This window comes from Nerophis ophidion, linkage group LG04 (genome assembly GCF_033978795.1).
Source record: "Nerophis ophidion isolate RoL-2023_Sa linkage group LG04, RoL_Noph_v1.0, whole genome shotgun sequence".
Taxonomy (NCBI): Eukaryota; Metazoa; Chordata; class Actinopteri; order Syngnathiformes; family Syngnathidae; genus Nerophis; species Nerophis ophidion.
The window spans coordinates 379,557-401,018 of record NC_084614.1 but is presented as its reverse complement, the minus strand read 5'-3'; the positions used below and the strand labels follow the sequence as shown (position 1 = coordinate 401,018).

General features: G+C 38.3%; 1 protein-coding gene across 1 annotated transcript in view; it reads left to right on the top strand.

The window, feature by feature from the left end:
- Positions 1-21,462, top strand: part of LOC133550656 (oligophrenin-1-like) — a 55,919-nt gene that overhangs the window by 24,137 nt on the left and 10,320 nt on the right. The window contains exons 11-18 of the mRNA XM_061896586.1: positions 3,640-3,718; positions 10,676-10,709; positions 10,774-10,836; positions 11,846-11,920; positions 15,617-15,701; positions 15,789-15,847; positions 19,082-19,187; positions 19,262-19,421. Coding sequence (XP_061752570.1) covers positions 3,640-3,718; positions 10,676-10,709; positions 10,774-10,836; positions 11,846-11,920; positions 15,617-15,701; positions 15,789-15,847; positions 19,082-19,187; positions 19,262-19,421 — 661 coding nt within the window. The remainder of the gene's footprint in view (positions 1-3,639; positions 3,719-10,675; positions 10,710-10,773; positions 10,837-11,845; positions 11,921-15,616; positions 15,702-15,788; positions 15,848-19,081; positions 19,188-19,261; positions 19,422-21,462) is intronic.

Genomic DNA, 21,462 nt, shown 5'->3' with positions numbered 1-21,462 from the left:
AACCTTTTTGAACAAGTCGTGCATGCTTTTATTTCAAGTCGCCTGGACTACTGCAATGCACTTTATACTGGCATTAGCCAAAAAGCTCTCTCCCGGTTGCAGTTAGTCCAGAACGCGGCAGCACGACTTTTAACAGGGGCCAGGAAACACCAGCATATAACCCCAATTCTTCAGAGTTTGCACTGGCTCCCTGTTCATTTTAGAATTGATTTTAAAACATTGCTGTTTGTTTTTAAATCTTTACATGGACTGGCACCTCAATATATCTTGGACCTTATCCAAATTTACATTCCTGCGCGCGCTCTTAGGTCGAGAGCCAGTTCCAGCTCGTGGTGCCCAAGACCAGACTTAAGACCAGGGGAGACAGGGCCTTCTCTGTGGTCGGCCATAAGCTCTGGAACACTATGCCGCTCCATGTTCAAACTGCTTCCACAGTGGAGTGTTTTAAGTCTCGTCTTAAGACCCACTTTTATTCTGTGGCTTTTAACACTACGTGAGTTGTGTGGTCCTCTGTTCTCTGTTGTCCTCTGTGTTTTTTATACACTTTGATTTCTATTTTACTGTTTTAATTGATTTTACCCTTTAAAATAGTTTTTAATCATATTTGTTTCTATATTGTTTTTATTGGTTTTATATTTATTTATTTTTTGTTTTTATTCAGTCATTGGTGGAGCATAATATATATATATATATATATATATATATATACTTTTTTAAATTTTATTTTATTTATTTATTTATTTATTTTTTTTACAATATTTTTTAACATGGCTGTGCAGCACTTTGGAAACGTTATTGTTGTTTAAATGTGCTATATAAATAAAGTGGATTGGATTGGATTGGATAAAGTGCTAGCCAGACACATCATCATGCGGTAGGAACCACAGATCCCTTCATTACCACCAATGCTAATCAAGCAGAGTCAATAATGATTACTTTAAGAAAAATTATGTTCCATAAACTTATATTGTTGATCCTGAATAAAAGAAAAATGAGCGACAAGTTTTAGACGCTCTGCTAAACAGATCCAGCTTTAATGACACACTAAGCATCATGTAGCAGTAGAGCTGGGCGATATGGCCTTTTTTTAATATCGCGATATTTTTAGGCCATATCGCGATATACGATATATATCTCGGTATTTTGCCTTAGCCTTGAATTAACACTTGATGCATATAATCACAGCAGTATGATGATTCTATGTGTCTACATTAAAACATTATTGTTCATACTGCATTAATATATGCTCATTTTAAACATTCATGCACAGCAGGAAATCACAACTAAGTCAATTTACCAAAACTGAATTTATTAAAGTTATTAGCAGTTGACTTTTCAAACGATGCTACATATTAGCAGTAATACTACTTTTGGTAACAACGCTTGTGCCCCACACTTGACAAATTACGGTTGTTTGTTCGACATATTCCCGCATGAAGCCGAACCACCGCCAGACGATGAACCCCGTGCTGTTTTCTTGGGAATGAATTATTCCTTCATTTGTTACCAGAGGTGCTTCACGGCGGAAGAGGGGTTCGTGCATCTGCCTCACAATACGAAGGTCCTGAGTAGTCAAGGTTCTATCCTGGGCTCGAGATCTTTCTGTGTGGAGTTTGCATGTCCTCCCCGTGAATGTGTGTGTTCCTTCCGGGTACTCCGGCTTCCTCCCACTTCCAAAGACATGCACCTGGGGATAGGTTGATTGGCAACACTACATTGGCCCTAGTGTGTGAATGTTGTCTGTCTATCTGTGTTGGCCCTACAATGAGTTGGGGACTTGTCCAGGGTGTACCCCGCCTTCCGCCCGATTGTAGCTGAGATAGGCACCAGCGCCCCCCGCGACCCCAAAGGGAATAAGCGGTAGAAAATTGATGGATGGATTTGTTACCAGATCCGCACCTTCTCTCTCTCTCTCTCTCTCTCGTATTATCGCTCGCACGGTTTCGCTAGCATCACAGCTAACGTCAGCCAAGCTGCTACCTCTCTGCTGGGCGAGGGCGTATATGTATGTGACGTATGACGTGACAGTATGTGACGTGTGTAAGTTTGTGCGCTCGCTGTCTGTGAGAAGGAGACACAAGGAGTGAGAAGAGCCTGTAGTGTAATGCCCGCAGCTAAAAGCAACTGCGTGAGAACGTATACTCGAATATTACGATATAGTCATTTTCTATATCGAAGAGCGACAAACCCGCGGTATTTCACGTATATTGATATATCGCCCAGCCCTATGTAGCAGTATTGCCAAGTGCTTAACAAGAAATACAAACTCCAAACTTAATAAAACAATAGCTTACTGTACAATGTCTGCTCTTACTTCGATGACGACTAATAGGATGTCCATATCTTCCCGTTTATATGAAGAATTAAACATGATGCACACAGAGTCGACAAGGAAATGTCTCCCTGCAGAAACTGTATTTGGTTGTGTTTGTTTGTCACCATCTCTGGAAATACATTGAATGACACAGATGATCAACTTCTAGATTTATGGCTAAATCCTCCTAATTTTCAGATGAAAGGCATGATTTATAATCTAGAATAACTTTGACGTGCCGAGACGCGATGATGCGGGAGCAGCAGGTCATCGATGCTGGCTCACAGTAAAGCGGCAGAGAGCTACTTAGCTGTGTGTTATCAATCCGCCGCTAAAAAGTAGTTTGTGCTGGCGTTTATAATAACATCATCGGTAACATTTGGTTAATATTCAGGTCACGTTGTTGGTGGGTTTTGGCTGATTATTTAGAGGGTTTTGTGATAGGAATAGAGAGCCCACATTAACTACATTGTTAGTGGCCTTTTTATGTATTTATTTATTTACAACTTAGAATGCATAAAACAAGAAAAACATATGTCTTCATGTCTTATACAGAGATTGTAAATGATAGACAGCACATCTCTCTCTAATGTTTGCATATTTCCAGTATGACTTATCTGATAACATGGTTAGAGTGCAGAAAGGTTACTGCAGTGAGGCCAATCTACGGGAATTACTGAAGACGTTCGGAGCGGAATATTAAAAATGGCTGACTGAATTTGTAGAATGTTGTGATGTTTAGATGGTATTTTCACATACTTTGCTGATTGTAAATAGATAGATAGATAGATAGATAGTATTTTATTGATTCCTTCAGGAAAATTAAAATTCCAGCAGTGTACAGAGTTGAGATCAATTTAAAAAGTAAAAAGTAAATAATGGGGGTTTAAATGGAAAAAAAAATAGAAAAATATTACAATAAGAATAAAAATGAAAAGCAACAATGGGAATACAAATATAACAGTAAAATAAGATTAAAACAAGAGAAACTAGGCAGTAGTGACCATGTTATGAAAACGTATTGCACTGTTATTGTTTTGCATCCCCCGTCATCCTAGTACAAAAACTGGAGTTTTCCTTTAACAATTAATAAAAAAAGATCATAATAATATAATTTTTTGTTGTTTAAATTGCTTCATTCCTTTGATTTTCATCAAAGTATCATTAATATCACAATGAAAACATTTACATAATCCAGGTCCATGTTTCAAAGCTAAATAAGCTCACCTGAATGCTTACTGCAGTTAAGATGGCAGCGTATCAATGCGTAATATTAAAAAATTTAACCTTTGTCTCTATGATGGCATTTGTTACTGTTTCCATAGAAACACTCCAGTCACGTTCCAGGCTCTTTCGGAGGAAGACAGGAAGTTGTGGATGGAGGCCATGGATGGAAAGGAGCCTGTGAGTTAACTTTCCTTTTTGTCTGTCATCTCGGCAAGACATGTATTGAAACTGCTCCGATAAATAAATAAAATTTAGAGTAAAAGGGGCCACACACACTTCCACCAACATTAAGCTAGTGTCATGTCAGCCATTTTTTTTAAATTTTGAAATCCAGTAAACATTAAATATCAACAGTCTGCAATCATTAAACTCTACTAAATCCAGTGGTTTCCCTTCCAAAAGGTCCAAATATGGAATCGTACAAAAACTGAAGCAATTTTCCCATCAGAAATAATGTACATCTTGTTAATTCATTCCAGGCACCCAGAAATATGAACACAGAGCACATTTTTATTGAGAATGGTTGTAGTTTGACATGCAGAAAACAATGCATAATGCATATCAGTAACAAATTGAATGGATAAATAAATATATAACATCACTTTTACTTTTATCAATAATCAATTAATCAATCAAAGTTTATTCATAAAGCCCTAAATCACAAGTGTCTCAAAGGGCTGCACTAACCACAATGACATCCTCGGCTCAGACCCTACATCAGGGCAAGAAAAAACTCAACCCAATGGGATTACAATGAGAAACCTTGTTGGGGATCGCAGATGCTAAATTAAAGTTAAAGTACCAACGATTGTCACACACTCACACACTAGGTGTGGTGAAATGTGTCCTCTGCATTTGACCCATCCCCTTGTTTGCCCCCTGGGAGGTGAGGGGAGCAGTGGGCAGTAGCGGTGCCGCGCCCGGGAATCACTTTTGGTGATTTAACCCACAATTCCAACCCTAGATGTGGGGAGCCCCCCTGGGCGACTGGTGCAATGGATGTCGAATGGATCTAGTTGATAGTGTGAGAGTCCAGTACATAGTGTGGCCAGCAGGAGATCATCTTGAGGTGAGACAAGTCAGCAGCGCAGAGACGTCACCAACTGATGCACAGAGGAGTGGTCCAACCCGGGTCTCGACTTGAACAGCTCACCTCACCACGCAGGAGAAGTGGGCAGGGTAGAGAAGAAAAGAGACGGCAGATCAACTGGTCTAAAAGGGGGGTCTATTTAAAGGCTATTGTATACAAATTAGTTTTAAGATGAGACTTAAATGTTTCTACTGAGGTAGCATCTCTAACGGTTACCGGTAGGGCATTCCAGAGTACTGGAGCCCGAATAGAAAACGCTCTATAGCCCGCAGACTTTTTTGGGGGGCTCTGTGAATCGCTAATAAGCCAGAGTTCTTTAAGCACAGATTTCTGGCCGGGACATATGGTACAATACAATCAGCAAGATATGATGGAGCTAGACCGTTAAGTATTTTATACGTAAGTAGTAAAACCTTAAAGTCGCATCTTAAGTGCACATGAAGCCAGTGCAGGTGAGCCAGTACAGGCGTAATAAGATCAACCTTTCTTGTTCTTTTCAAAAGACTAGCAGCCGCATTTTGTACCAACTGTAATCTTTTTAGACATAAGGAGGCCTGAAAATAATACGCTACAGTAATCAAGACGAGACGTAGCAAACGCATGAATAATGATCTCAGCGTCGCTGGTGGACAAAACGGAACTAAACGGAACTAATTTTAGCGATATGAAAAATATGAAAGAAGGCTGTTTTAGACACACTCTTAATGTGTGACTCAAATGAGAGAGTTGGGTCAAAGATAATAACACAATTCTTTACCGTGTTGCCTTGTGTAATTTTTTGGTTGTCAAATGTTACGGTGGTTTTATTAAACAGATGCCGGTGTCAAGCAAGACCGATAATCAGCATTTCTGTTTTCTTAGCGTTGAGTTGCAAAAAGTTAGCGGACATCGATTGTTTGATTTCATTTAGACATGCCCTCAAATGACTACAATCTGACGTGTTAGTCAGCTTTAGGGGCATGTAGAGTTGGGTGTCATCAGCATAACAGTGAACGCTAACACTGTATTTGCGTATGATGTCACCTAGCGGCAGCATGTAGACGCTGAAAGGTGCAGGGCCAAGAACCGAACCCTGTGGAACTCCGCACGTTACCTTAACATACTCCGAAGTCACATTGTTATGGGAAACGCACTGCATTCTGTCAGTAAGATAGGAGTTAAACCAAGACAAGGCTAAGTCTGATGTACCAATACATGTTTTGATATGATCTAATAAAATATTATGATCGACGGTATCAAAAGCAGCGTTAAGATCAAGGAGCAGCAAAATGGATGACTCATCAGCATCCATTGTTCACAATAGATCATTATTCATTTTTGCAAGGGCTGTCTCCGTAGAGTGATTTGCCTTGAAACCTTTTATTAAAGACACTTGTTGGCAAACACGACAATGAGCGGCATCAGATGCCAACATTGTACTTTGGTACGAGTTATTTATGAATTTTGTACTGTTTTTGAAGTTCTTTATCAAAGTGCTGACATTTGCAACTTTTTTTGGCCCTACCATTGTCTTATTTTGCAGGCATTCTTGGAAACTTTGTTTGGGCATTAGTTTTTCACTTTTTTATCCATGTGAAATGATTTTTGTACTTTTATATTTAAAATTTGATTTTAATTTGATACATGTTTTGTACAAAAAAATAATTTAGGAAAAAAATTGTTCAATAACACATTTCATTTCTTTAGTGTAAAATAACAATTTCAACATCATGAATACATAAATGTATACTCCTTCCTATTTCAACTACGAATTTGAACGCGGTACCTCTACCTTGCCAAACAAGTACTAATGCTGTGTGCCAAAGGGGAAATTTGCCACATATTCCTGTCAGTGACGGAGCAGAAAGCGGCTGGGAATACGTTAGCGGTAATATTTCATATGGAAGCGCCCTGTCATTCATTATTTGACATTTTACATGAGAGGGTTACGAGGGGTTTGACCGTACAATAATTGAGAGGGTAAACCAAAATAAAGGCAACTTTTTTTTGTGTATCGAATTAATTTGTACAGTGGGTAAAAAATAATTCAACGTTTATTTTCACTTAAATCCGGTTTAGCAAAGTTTGGACTTGGAAGAAAGAGCAGACGAGAGAAGAATGGATTTTTATGGTAATTGTTCTTTTCATACAATGGCTCCTTAAGCCCTGACTCGCATTAACTAAAGCAAAACGCTTCTTGCCAACATGTACACTATGAAACATGTGGGACACATTACACTGTGATTGTGCAGCAGAATGACACCTGGTTTATCTCAAAAGCCTCTAAAACACAGACGAATTCACACAATTAGGCCTTTTTCATGTCTCTTAATCACATTTAAGAGAAAACAAATGAGCGTTTCATTCCGGCATTCGCTCTATCAAACATTAAAACTCCCACTGTTTTTTTCTGTTCAGCAGTTTCAATGCAATAAAACACCAAAGTGCCCCGAAAACTTATATTTGTAAATGAGGGTTTTTTTCCAACCCTGCTCTCACAGTATCTAGGGTTATATCAGGACATTCTGAGAAGTAGACAAAACAACACTCACGAGACAAGAAGAGGAAGAAGAAAAAAAGAATGTTTTCAGTGCCCTTTTCCTGTGCAACTTCCCCAAAGATTGAGTCAATTATGACAACACCTTTTTTGCCCACTTAGCAGATTTTAAACTCTGACTTATGTGACCTCTTGCTTTGCAAAAGAGCACCTAAGATGTAGATTTCATGCTTATTGGGAGCCATGCTGGTACACTTCTCTGGTCATGTGACACTTGCTATGTAATTAATGCGCTCGATCCCCTTGCCGGCAGCACGGTGGGACAGGAGTTAGTGCATATGCCTCACAATACGAAAGTCAGGGGTTAGATCGGGGTCTTTCTGTGTGGAGTTTGCATGTTCTCCCCGTGACTGCGTAGGTTCCCTCTGGGTACTCCGGCTTCCTACCACCTTCAAAGACATGCACCTGGGGATAGGTTGATTGGCAACACTAAAATGGTCTTAGTATGTGAATGTGAGTGTGAATGTTGTCTGTCTATCTGTGTTGGCCCTGCGATGAGATGGCGACTTGTCCAGGGTGTACCCTGCCTCCCGCCTGAATGCAGCTGAGATAGGCTGCGGCCCTCCCCCGCGACCTCGAAAGGGACAAGCGGTCGAAAATGAATGGATGGATGGATCTCCTTGCCAGTCATTAATTGTAACCGTCTGGGATGTGCAGATTGTTCGACCAACGATCAGTATCGGACAATTTTTATGAAAAAGTATGTTATTGGCAATGTTGATTAATGCCTGTCAATGTCGATCACAAACGCAGATTCCCTTTGGCTGATATTATATTTATTTTTAGTCCCCCAGCTGACAAGCTGGCAGGTAATTATGTGTCTCCATACACAATCACCTCGATTAGGGCAAATCAACTACATTTATTAGCATCTTTGGTATCATTATCAACTGTTGATGTGTCAAAATTGTCATAGTCAGTACACGGCACATAAGACGGTGGATCGATCTAAAGTGTTGAAACCAAGGGTAGTGTCACTGATTAATACAAAAGTAATTAGTTCGATATTTTCCATTTGTTCAAAAAAGTTTTATGTTGTTTTTGTTAATGTATAAAATATGTCTCAAGACACAGGCGGACTTTGAGGCCAAACATTATTTAGAAAAGTGTAGTAGATTGTAGTTTTTAATTTTCTGTAGTTATGTTCCATTGATTTTGTTTTGCGCAAACAATTGTATGTAATAAAATGTAACAAGGAACTAGTTAAAATATTGTCCTTATATTGATAAACTGTCAATAGCAGTCATCATAAAAATATATAGATAATACATGTGATTGGTATTGGTATCGGCCGACCTCAGTCCCGGAAGATCTGTAACTGAATGGGCAGCATAAATCCCTGATCGGAACATCCCTAGTAACCGTTAATCCATATAGCAATATAGCAATCTGATGCAATATTTACAGTGATCAGACCATTAATTTCTGGATGACATTCTGACAACAACATAGCATTAGTGTACAATTTTAATTATGCAAGCCAGTAATCCCCTGTGATTAATCCAAATTCCAAAATGTGATTAATCTGATTAATTATTTGACAGCCCTAATATATATATATATATATATATATATATATATATATATATATATATATATATATATATATATATAGTATATAATATGTATTTATATATGTATATACAGTATATAATATGTATTTATATATGTATATGTGTGTGTGTATATGAATATATGTATATGTATGTATATTTACATATATGTATGTATATGTATATATATACCACCTTAACATTTGACAACCAAACAATTACACACTGATCTGCTAGACACCGACACCTATTTAATAATACCACCTTAACATTTGATAACAAACAATTATACAAGGCGACTCAGTAAATAATCTGGGTATTATCTTTGACTCAACTCTCTCGTTTGAGTCACACATCAAGAGTGTTACTAAAACGGCCTTCTTTCATCTCTGTAATATCGCTAAAATTCTTTCCATTTTGTCCACTAGCGAAGCTGAGGTCATTATTCATGCGTTCTTTACGTTTCGTCTTGATTACTGTAACATATTCTTTTCGGGTCTAGCATTAAAAGATTACAATTGCTACAAAATGCGGCTGCTAGACTTTTGACAAGAATAAGAACATTTAATCATATTATGCCTACACTGGCTCACCTGCACTGGCTCTCTGTGCACTTAAGATGTGACTTTAAGGTTTTACGACTTCCGTATAAAATACTACACGGTCTAACTCCATCCTATCTTGCTGATTGTATTGTACCATATGTCCCGCCCAGAAATCTGCGTTCAAAGAACTCTGACTTTTTAGGGATTCCCAGAGTCCAAAAAAAGTCTGCGGCCTATAAAGCATTTTCTATCCGGGCTCCAGTACTCTGGAATGCCCTCCCAGTAAGAGTTAGAGAAACTTCCTCAGTAGAAGCATTTAAGTCCCATCTTAAAACTCATTTGTATACTCTAGCCTTTAAATAGACCTCTATTTTAGACCAGTTGATCTGCCGTTTCTTTTCTGCTCTGCCCCCCTCTCCTTCATGGAGAGGGGGGGCACCGGTTCGGTGGCCACGGATGAAGCACTGGCTGTCCATAGTCGGAACCCGGACTGGACCGCTCGCCTGTGCATCAGTTGGAGACGCCTCTGTGCTGCTGACCTGTCCCCGCTTGGGATGGTCTCCTGCTGGCCCCACTATGTACTGGATTCTCCCAATATTATTTTTGAACCACTCGACGTCCATTGCACTGGTCGCCCAGGAGGGGTCCCCACATCTCATTGTCCCATTGAGTTGAGTTTTTCCTTGCCCTGATGTGGGATCTGAGCCGAGGATGTCATTGTGGCTTCTGCAGCCCTTTGAGACACTTGTGATTTAGGGCTATATAAATAAACTTTGATTAATTGATCCTCTGCTACAGAAGCTATCTTCTAGGACGTGGAATGACACCTCGCTGGGGAAGAAATAGCCTGAGCTGGTGCGTGAGGCAGATAAGTTCCGGCTAAATCTAATAGATCCCACAGTGAGAAGAGATGGACGGGGGTGTGGGTATACTTGTTGCCCCGCAATTGATTCTTAGGGGTAACGATTTGATTCAGACTTGATCAAAATCATAAATTTTTTAATGACATTTGGTGCCAGTTTTATGATTAACTACATTCCTCCATAAAACAAAACAAAACAGTTCTGTTAAATGTCTATATTATTTAACAGAAAACTGGGTTTCTTTAGTAAAATTCCACCCTAGCATTCAATAAAGTCAAATATACAGTAAAAAAAGGCAAAAGGACCAGTATCCCTCACTTCTCTTTTCCAAAGTAAATCTGTACAGCATAAATGAGCATCTACATCAACAATATTATTGCCAGACGTTTGCTCCAAAACAGATGTCTCATTTTGCTTTGGACAGCTATGAGTCATATTTCTTTTTATTGGCATTTGCCTCCTGTAATCACAATGTATGATCTTGTAACTGAAATGGCCAATTTGAATGTAATCACCGACATATTTTTAATTTTCTCTACAATTTCAGATCTATCACTCCCCAATTCAAAACCAGGCGGAAAGTAAGTGTTAGCATATGGAAGTTGGAGATAGTTTGGTAACTTTTTTTTTCTTTACATGAAACAGTGGAATTGAATGAAATTGGATTCAAGTTTGTGCGGAAGTGCATCAACTACGTGGAAGAAAAGGGTGAGGAAGATCTGATATTAATCCTCACTGCCCTCTGTAACTCCTTCAAGTGACACAATTCAGATTTTATTGTTTTGCTTTTATGATCATTTTTATTTAAGAAAATGATTCATTTCTCTGCACTCCAGGAGGTAGATGTGAGTGATGATAATCTGTAAAGTGTTTTGGTGAGTCACATGGGTTTAGCAGTGTGATAGTTTCTAGCATCTAGAAAAGTGCCATGTAAACCCTAATCCATTATTATTGTTTTAATGAAACAAGCGTCTCCCGTTGTTCAAGCTGAGACTAATTGGTGCGATGACACATTTGTAAACAGCATAGAACACAGGTCTTAAACTCAAATCCTTGAGTCCATATTTGGCCATTCTCCTAATTTTAATGTGGCACGCCACGTTGTTTTATTTTTGACCACCCCATATTTTAACGTGGCACGCTACGTCATTTAAATGTGGTTCTCCACGTCATTTTAATTTAGCACTAGACGTCATTTTAATGTTGTCCGCTACATCATTTTAAAATTATGTAGCAGTGTCATTTTACGTGACCCATCACAACATTTATGTGCCTTGCGAAAGGCTGTAAATAAAAAAGCACATTGTGGCTAAATGTATTTGTTCTTTCAGTTTTGACAGAAAAATGTTCCACATGCTAATGCGTTTGTTTTACATTTTAATATGATCTGATCATGCAACAAGATGTTCCAATAATTTTTTGGGTTATTAAAATAAATACTTAAATAAATGTTTTTCATCTTGACTTACAATTTCAAAGCAAGTTATCCATCAATCTGTAAGCAAAAAAAAAACTGTTGCTTTTGCAAATTGTGTAACATATATTTATATATAAATTAACTGTTACATGTGGTCCTTTGATGTGGCCCTCATTGGAAATTAGTTTGACACTCCTGGCATACATCATCTGTATCTGAGTACTCTGCATGTAGTACATTTCCTTTTCTCCTCTTTGTCTGATTAAAAATCACACTTTTCCTTTCTTCCCCTGTATGCAGGAGTGACACAAGAGGGCCTGTACAGAACAGTCGGCAGTAACATCCAAGTGCAGAAGCTTCTAAATGCATTCTTTGGTAATCGCTATTCACCAATGACTCCACTCATTTACCATTCACAATTTTGTGTTCTGCAGCAATTTAGAAGCGATCCCACAACTTCCATCATTTTGCGTCTTTATGCACTGTATTAAAAATGGTTAATCAGATTTAGTAATCATGATGGTATAATTCGCATTAACGCATTCATTTTGACAACCTGAATGAAAAGCAAAACAAATATAATAACAAGTAACAAATGTTTTTTGAGTTGAACTGTTTATTTTATCCTGCAATTAACTTGCATGCAGTATAAACTTCAACCATAAAGTAGTCGTGAAAAGCAGCAGCTTTCCAGCTGATGTTGAGTCACAGGAAATGGACAAGGTAAAATGTATTTTAAATGGCAAGTTTAGTTTGTTAGCCCTGGCAGGTCGCTCTCTCCACAAGACCAAGGTTATTTTTATCCACTTTTGCTGTGAGTTGAGTTATCACCGGAGTTCCTTGTTGCTAGCAGCAGCCAAGTCTGCTTATTATAAGCCACTATGGAATGTTTTTTTTGTTTTTTTTAAAGTTGCTTGCAAAGTTTGTGAGTCTCAAGTTGCAATTTTTTTTAGCTTGTTTGAGAACACGTGGATGCTTATTTGGGCTTGCTTTTCTGTCCCTGCAATAAAGCAACATATGACTGCAGTGGTAGGTACTTAGTCCTATTCTACACACCGTTGACTGTTATTGAGACCCCCTGTCGATTTGGCACGCCCCCAAACACACATGCAAATGACTAACAGAGAAACAAATGATGAGACACACTAATAATTAGTGGCAAGATTAGTGGGGAGAACTTATGTAAAATATAATTTAAAAATACATATATTTCAAAATGGTAGCAAAAGACAGCATTACAGGAGTGGATTAGGGTCCTGTTTGCACTACACACCAAATCTGATTCTTTTTGCCCTCAAGTGATACAGATACATTTTTTTGTTGCTAGTCTAAACACTCCAAAGTGATTCACATCTGATCTTTTCACATTAGATTCAGGCCACATCATGAGCTAGTCCAAATCCGATTGGAATCTGATCTTTTCAAATGTCTAATTGGCAATGTGACCTGAATCAGACTTTTTCGGTTTCGTTGAGCAAAATATTTTTCTGACGGCCAAATTTCCCGTGCATAACTAGTCAGGCTTTATGTCATATATGAATTTGTATTTTGATTCCGCATAAATGGCAATCGCTGTAGGACCGTAATTGACGCTTTAGGAGTTTTTGCTTACATGTTACATACATTGCGTAAGTTTTTACATTAGTGAGTTAAAAGATAAAGCTAACGTAGATCCATGCTGATGTCCATGTCCACCCATCCATCCATTTTCTACCGTTAATTCCCTTTGGGGTGGCGGGGGGCGCTGGTGCCTATCTCAGCTACAATCGGGCGGAAGGCGGTTTACACCTGGGCAAGTCGCCATCTCATCGTAGGGCCAACACAGATAGACAGACAACATTCACACTCACAATCACATTCACACACTAGGGCCAATTTAGTGTTGCCAATCAACCTATCCCCAGGTGCATGTCTTTTGAAGTCGGAGGAAGCCGGAGTACCCAGAGGGAAACCACGCATTTACGGGGAGGACATGCAAACTCCACACAGAAAGATTCAGAGCTCGGGATTGAACCCCAGACTACTCAGGACCTTCGTATTGTGAGGCAGACGCACTAACCCCTCTGCCATCATGAAGCCAATATATATACAGTGGGGCAAAAAAGTATTTAGTCAGCCACCGATTGTGCAAGTTCTCCCACTTAAAATGATGACAGAGGTCTGTAATTTTCATCATAGGTACACTTCAACTGTGAGAGACAGAATGTGGACAAAAAAATCCAGGAATTCACATTGTTGGAATTTTAAAGAATTTATTTGTAAATTATGGTGGAAAATAAATAGGCACCAGCACCCAGCGCGACCCCAAAGGGAATAAGCGGTAGAAAATGGATGGATGGGTGGAAAATAAGTATTTGGTCAACCATTCAAAGCTCTCACTGATGGAAGGAGGTTTTGGCTTAAAATCTCACGATACATGGCCACATTCATTCTTTCCTTAACACTGATCAGTCGTCCGTTCCCCTTAGCAGAAAAACAGCCCCAAAGCATGATGTTTCCACCCCCATGCTTCACAGTAGGTCTGGTGTTCTTGGGATGCAACTCGGTATTCTTCTTCCTCCAAACACGACGAGTTGAGTTTATACCAAAAAGTTCTATTTTGGTTTCATCTGACCACATGACATTCTCCCAATCCTCTGCTGTATCATCCATGTATCCATTTTGGTATAAACTCAACTCGTCGTGTTTGGAGGAAGAAGAATACTGAGTTGCATCCCAAGAACACCAAACCTACTGTGAAGCATGGGGGTGGAAACATCATGCTTTGGGGCTGTTTTTCTGCTAAGGGGACAGGACGATTGATCCGTGTTAAGGAAAGAATGAATGGGGCCATGTATCGTGAGATTTTGAGCCAAAGCCTCCTTCCATCAGTGAGAGCTTTGAATGGTTGACCAAATACTTATTTTGCACCATAATTTACAAATAAATTATTCAAAATTCCTACAATGTGAATTCCTGGATTTTTTTTTTCACATTCTGTCTCTCACAGTTGAAGTGTACCTATGATGAAAATTACAGACCTCTGTTATCATTTTAAGTGGGAGAACTATCACAATCGGTGGCTGACTAAATACTTTTTTGCCCCACTGTATATGTGTATATATATATATATATATATATATATATATATATATATATATATGTATATATATTCATTCTTACATTGTATTACTTCAATTATTTTCACCCCAGAAAAACACTTTTAAGGTGTGGCGACTTATTTTAAAATAGTATTAGCGACTTCCTTGTTCATTTGCGGAATCCGGTCAACTTCCTTTTATTGAATTTATCGAACTGTACATACAAGTGACGTCGAGGCCTTATAGAGGCCTGCACGTGTTTATACTTGAGTCTGATAAAGATCCCATTTTGATTGCAGTGTAAACAGTCATCTGTAGAAAATCTGATTTGGGCCACTTTAGCCTGCAGTATTTAACATAGTCTAGGTCGATGTGTGTGTCTTGTTTAAAAAAAAATCATAATGTTTAATAAATAAACATTTGCATATAGGGTGTGCTTACTAACAATTAAAAAAAACTTCTGTTTTGCAATTAATCACAATTATGAGTTAACTTTAAACAAATTGTAATTAATTGAAAATGTACATATAGGGGTGGCAATTGTCTGCACTTTCCCCATTTATGTCCTCCAATAATATAGGATAACCAGTGGGCTCATCCAGAAACCATGGCGCTTGGTTTTCATTTTGTGTACCTCCTGTTTTTATGAACTTGAAACATAGGGAATTCTTCCAGGGATTTCATTACATTCCACACTGACTTCTATTTAAGTGTACTGATTTTTAGAGATCAAAAGTCAAGGTCTTGAGGACTTTATAAAAAGTCACTTTTTAATGTAGTTGATATGATCCCAAGGATTGAAATGTAAGTTTTTGTGTTGTAATGAGATGTAAAGTGACGACAGGTGGTATTTCTACTTCTACCTTTCTTACATCGACAAAACTTCTTAGTGTATTCTGGGACATTGTTTAATGGCCGTCTACTGCACAGCTCATGTATCAACTGTAACTGATCGTTGTAACAGCCCGTTTGATGATTGTGCTGCTTTCAGATCCTGCAAACTCAGCTGACGTGGATCTGAATAGTGGCGACTGGGACATTAAAACCATCGCCAGTGCCATGAAGTTTTATCTGAGGTGTGAGTGCGTGGATGAATCCACAGTCATTTATGTTCAGATGCACACTTAAGACCGTTTTAATACATTGTTCTTTTTTTTCCGCAGAAGCCTTTGTGAACCTCTGATGACCTACGATCTGCACCGAGATCTCACGTTAGCTGCAAGTAAGATGCATTTTGTGGCCGCCTCTGCTTTTAAGATCAATTAAGTTTTCTATCTGTGCAGAAGTACACTTACATAGGACATAAGGACAAATTTCTTGGAACATTATCTGATTGAATCAAATAATCGATTGATAACTGGCCTAAAAACTGGAACTATTATTGCTGCGAACTATCTTTCACATTTCAAACCAGAAACGCTGCAAGCCAGGGGTGATCAAAGTGCTATTTTTGTATGGGCCCCCAGCTTGTTTTTTACTTGCCTGCCTAAAAATATTTCCATCCCTCCATCCATTTTATACCGATTGTCCCTTTTATTAATGATATATTAGATATTACACAAATATAATTTTTTAAAAATACAACACAAAGCTTATATATAACAAAATACCATATATTGACATACCTGTATATTGGATTGACTAGCATATTTAATGCATACAAAGTATCAAAGTGGCACCTCACACCCTGTACTTTTTGAATGCTATATCTTTATTCAGTCGTCCCTTGTTTATCACAGTTAATTGGTTCCAGACCACGATAAGTGGTTTTCCGTAAATGATAATACTTGCGGTTTGTCTTCTCAGTATTGTGGACATTTTGATGATCAGCATATGTTCTGCATATTAATGAAGACCGACACATTAAATAGATTGTGCTCCTTTTTTTGCTCACCGAAGAGACACAATCCTCTTCACATGACCTTTATAGATCTGCTTTGCGTGTGCAAGCGTAGTGCACTTTTCAGCATAATGGCCTCTGATTGGTTTAGCCTCAGGCAACATTACTATATTGCTGTAATTCTCAAACTTTTTTAACGAAGTGCCAGCTCAGAAATCTCTTGGCTCTCTCTTTACCACAATAAAGACCAGCATTAAAATACAGTAGCATAACAGGCCCTAGTATTCATTAAAAATAAGACAGAGGTTTTATTTAAAGGAGCTGTCACGCCAAATTTCTTCCCCCCTACAAAAACCTTCCCCCCCCATTTACTTCCGGAGTCATGATTAATACAGACGTTTTGTTAACGCTATATTATAAAAATATAACGCTATATCATAAAAATAGATGTTTTGTTAACGCAATATTCTAAAAAAAAACAAAAAACAATTTACAAACACAAGCTATGGGATGACGCATTTACTTCCGGGGTCACGTTTCCTCTTATGTCATCCCATCGCTTGTGTTTGTAAATTGTTTTTTAATTTTTTTTTATAATATAGCGTTAACAAAACGTCTGTATTTTTATAATATAGCGTTATATTTTTATAATATAGCACTAACAAAACGTCTGTATTAATCATGACCCCGGAAGTAAATGGGGGGGGAGGTTTTTGTAGGGAGAAGAAATTTGGCGTGACAGAGCCATATGTAATAATGTGGCCAGAAATGGTACTGCAATCTCAATCAAAATGATGTTGTCCCCCCCACTCTCCATGACTGAGGTTGCCAGATACGCAGCCGAATCCTACTCCTACTCCAAGGAACTTCAAATGACAATTGACGAGTCCTACACTGTATATTTCTCTTGTTTATGCTTCTTGCAAGATAGTTTACTAAGTAATTATGCCACATTTTAGTGATGTCGATTAACCAAATGTATTTGTAGAGTTACGCAGCAATATTTTCGTCAGGACAGATTGTTGAAATTACCCTGCTAAAGTGTCTAGTTTGACCGCACAGACCACCATCAAAATAATTATATATAATAATATATATCATATTACATATCGCATTGGCGTACTTTGATGGCAAGCCAAGGCAAACAGTAAAATTACCGCCACATTTGGTTCAGCATAACTCCATATTGCATCCAACCTGACGCACTGCATTGTCTTCACCATCTTTCAGTGCAGAGTGCAATTCTGTGAGCCATCCCACGTTACGCGTAAACCACGTTACGGATAAACCACGTTACGCATAAATCATATAGCCTACTACCATGTCAATCCACAAAGTAACCATTCTTTACATGTAATGTATTGTGCCAAGCAAATACCACCCCATAGGTGCCTGTTGCACATACAGTATCAGAAACCACAACTAGCCGTGCTATTGTTGGAACACATTTCCTCAGCGTATCAGTATATTGAGAACAAAATAGGCACCGACACTACCCATATCCACATAGGCTTTATTTGTCGAAAATGTATTTTCCCTGTCAGTTGGATAACACATTGACATACACAAGCTAACATGCTAAGCTAGGAGCTGGGCATCACATTAAGCATTCGTTGCACGAACATACTTGCTTTGTTAGACAATATCATAGACCATTTTGGACAATAAAGCTTACATATGAAATTTCCATTTCCATTTATTACAAGTAATAAAAAAATGTAAATGCCTGACTTTCCTATCAAGGAGGAAATTAGCAAGTTTGGCGTCAGATGAAACAATCTTCTCCGCCTTCAATCGTCTCCATCTTTCAAAGGCATCCCCGATACAAATACTTGTTTTGTTCCTGGCTTTGTCATGAATAAGTTGAGAATCGTAACAATGCCATTTAGATTTACTAAGGTCTGACATGTTTGGAAACTTTACCAGTGGCAGTAGCTGGACGAAGAGGGTGGTGCGTAAGTGGAAACCTGGATGTGTCACACTCACAGGTTTTCTAATTGGTCAAACAGTGGAGGGTGGGGCATCGAAATTAAAACAATAACAAGATTTTGGGGCTGTAAATCTAATTCTGAAATAAACGTATCCTGGCTAAACTACCGTTATCAGTTATAAAGGTATTCAAAAAGAACATTATTTTTTAATGCTTTTTGACATATCACGGCCATTTAATGATGACTTGACATGAAATTGTGTGCCTATGTTTATCTCATGTTTATAAACAGCTTTCTCATTTCCTTGCTCATAAAAATTTATTATAGATTTTATATCATGCCTCTTACCTGGAAAGTAGAACAACGAGGATGTATTCTGGCAAGTTGGTACACTTTGACAGCCAATTTACACCCTGAAATGGCAAGAACGACACAAAAAGACGCTTGGTTCCTCCCCTCAGAATATCAGTTTGGAAGGAAACCTCAAACCTGAGTTGTTCAGTCGTAAAAGTGATACAAGACAAAGACTTAAGTGATATTTTTAAAACATTCCCCTTAACCTGGCAGGATGTCCCTTCCAGTTTCCTTCATAGCATTTTTCATCAACAGTACACAAATCAGTTCTTCCAGATAGTATTGTCCACACTACATGTTTATTTCAATATATCACTTTGTTTTATATCAGAGTCGGACAGTCTTGACTTTCGACTGAGTGAAATCCATTCCCTCACCTACAAGCTGCCTGAGAAAAATCGAGAGATGCTAGAGATGCTCATCAAACACTTGGTGGTGTGAGTTGCCCTCACACTTTGTCGCTCAGCTTTCAACCGTCATGATTGAGACTGTTACTGACTTTTCTCCGCAGCGTGTGCAGTCACAGCGAAGAAAACCTCATGACTCCTTCAAACATGGCCGTCATCTACGGACCCACGCTGATGAGAGCCAAGGAGGAGACAGTGGCCGCCATGTTGGATATTAAATTTCAAAATATTGTCGTGGAGATATTGATCGAGGAATACAACAAGGTAAGTCTACTCAGTTTAATGTAATAATGGTGGCTTTTGGGAAGGACAACTAACATATTTGTCTCCACAATATGCCTCCATCTTTCATCCTCTAATATCGGCCTCCCCTCAAATAAACGCTGTACCCCAGTCAAGCAGTAAATTCATACATTTTTCTTGTTAGCTTACTTATTACTCTTACTTTGGCTGTTTTTCACAAATAGAATACTTCATCAGTGGCCTCGTGGTTAAAGAGTCCACCCTGAGATCGGTAGGTTGTGAGTTCAAACCCCGGCCGAGTCATATCACAGCCTATTAAAATGGGACCCATTACCTCCCTGCTTGGCACTTAGCATCACGGGTTGGAATAGGGGGTTGAATCACCAAAAATGATTCGCAGCCACTACTGCTGCCCACTGTTCCCCTCACCTCCCAGGAGGTGATTAAGGGTGATGGGTCAAATGCAGAGAACAATTTCACCACACCTAGTGTGTGTGTGACAATCATTTGTACTTTAACTTTTTAACTTTAATAACGCACCTTTACACTGCATACTTGGTTCTTGAGTGTGTACATTTTGACAGTGTAGTGGTGTCTCAAATCCATTTGGGTTGGGTATCGAATTTGGTACTTTGATAGGTACCGACCGAAGTCTATCAGTATTTACGTAAAATCAGACGGCGCCATATTTTGAAACAAGCAGTCAACACTCAGTCGGACTGTCTCGAGGTAGCAATTTTCCATGCCAAAAAAGCAAGAAGTAGGCACTCAAAAGTAAAGTAAGGCTGCACGATTAGAAATGCACTAGCTTGATGCTAATTTACATTGGATATGCAGTAGACATGCTAAATATTAGCATTGGTGATTTTACATAGCAATATCAACACCTCCAAATCTGGCAATGAAAACTACAACTAAGATGCACGTTACAATCATACAGCTGGTGTGTAATAAATAATACTTAATGTATAGACCAGGGGTCACCAACGCGGTGCCCGCGAGCACCAGGTAGCCCGTAAGGACCAGATGAGTCGCCCACTGGCCTGTTCTTAAAAATAGATCAAATAGCAGCACTTACCAGTGAGCTGCCTCTATTTTTTAAATGTTATTTATTTACTAGCAAGCTGGTCTCGCTTTGTCGACATTTTTATTTCGTAGAGATACAAAACTCAAATAGAATTTAAAAATCCAATAAAATATTTTAAAGACTTGGTCTTCACCTGTTTAAATAAATTCATTCATTTTTTTACTTTGCTTTATTATAACTTTCAGAAAGACAATTTTAGAGAAAAAATTACAACCTTAAAAATGATTTTAGGATTTTTAAACACATTTACCTTTTTACCTTTTAAATTCCTTCCTCTTCTTTCCTTACAATTGAAAATTTAAAGCCCATCAGGGTGCAACAAACTTCTGGTGCCTTGTTGACACAGAAATGCACAGTGGTGTATGCGCATCAGCTAAGAAGGTTGCAAGCCTGTTTGGTTCAACTTATCTTTGTGAATCAGCCTTTTCTGACATGAACTTGATCAAGAAGAAAAACAGAACACGCCTCACTAATGCACATTTGCAAGACTCACTCAGAGTTACAGTGTCAAGTTACACACCAGAGTACAACACAGTAGTTAACAGCATGCAATGCCAGGCTTCTTACTAACTGACAAAGAAACAGATAACAGATTTGATGTCCAGTTCAAAGTGTGATATGATTTATTTAAAAATTTGAGGGTTGACTTTTGTATTTTACATGAGTTATTATTTGTACAAAAATGGTGCAAAGAAATTCATGATTTGTCAAAGAATGTTAGTGGCCAGCTACTTAAAATGGGATATTGTGACTTCACAAGACTGTCTTAGAAGTGATCACTTGAAAATTTTCAATTTGAAAAATGTGCACTTAGAGAAAATATAAAAGTAAAGTGTTGCATATTGATATTTATCTGTTTGTATATATATTTATTGTGAGAAATCATTAAGAGGATCAGTGTTTCCACAAAGATAAATATAATTAATTATTAATAATAACATAGAGTTAAAGGTAAATTGAGCAAATTGGCTATTT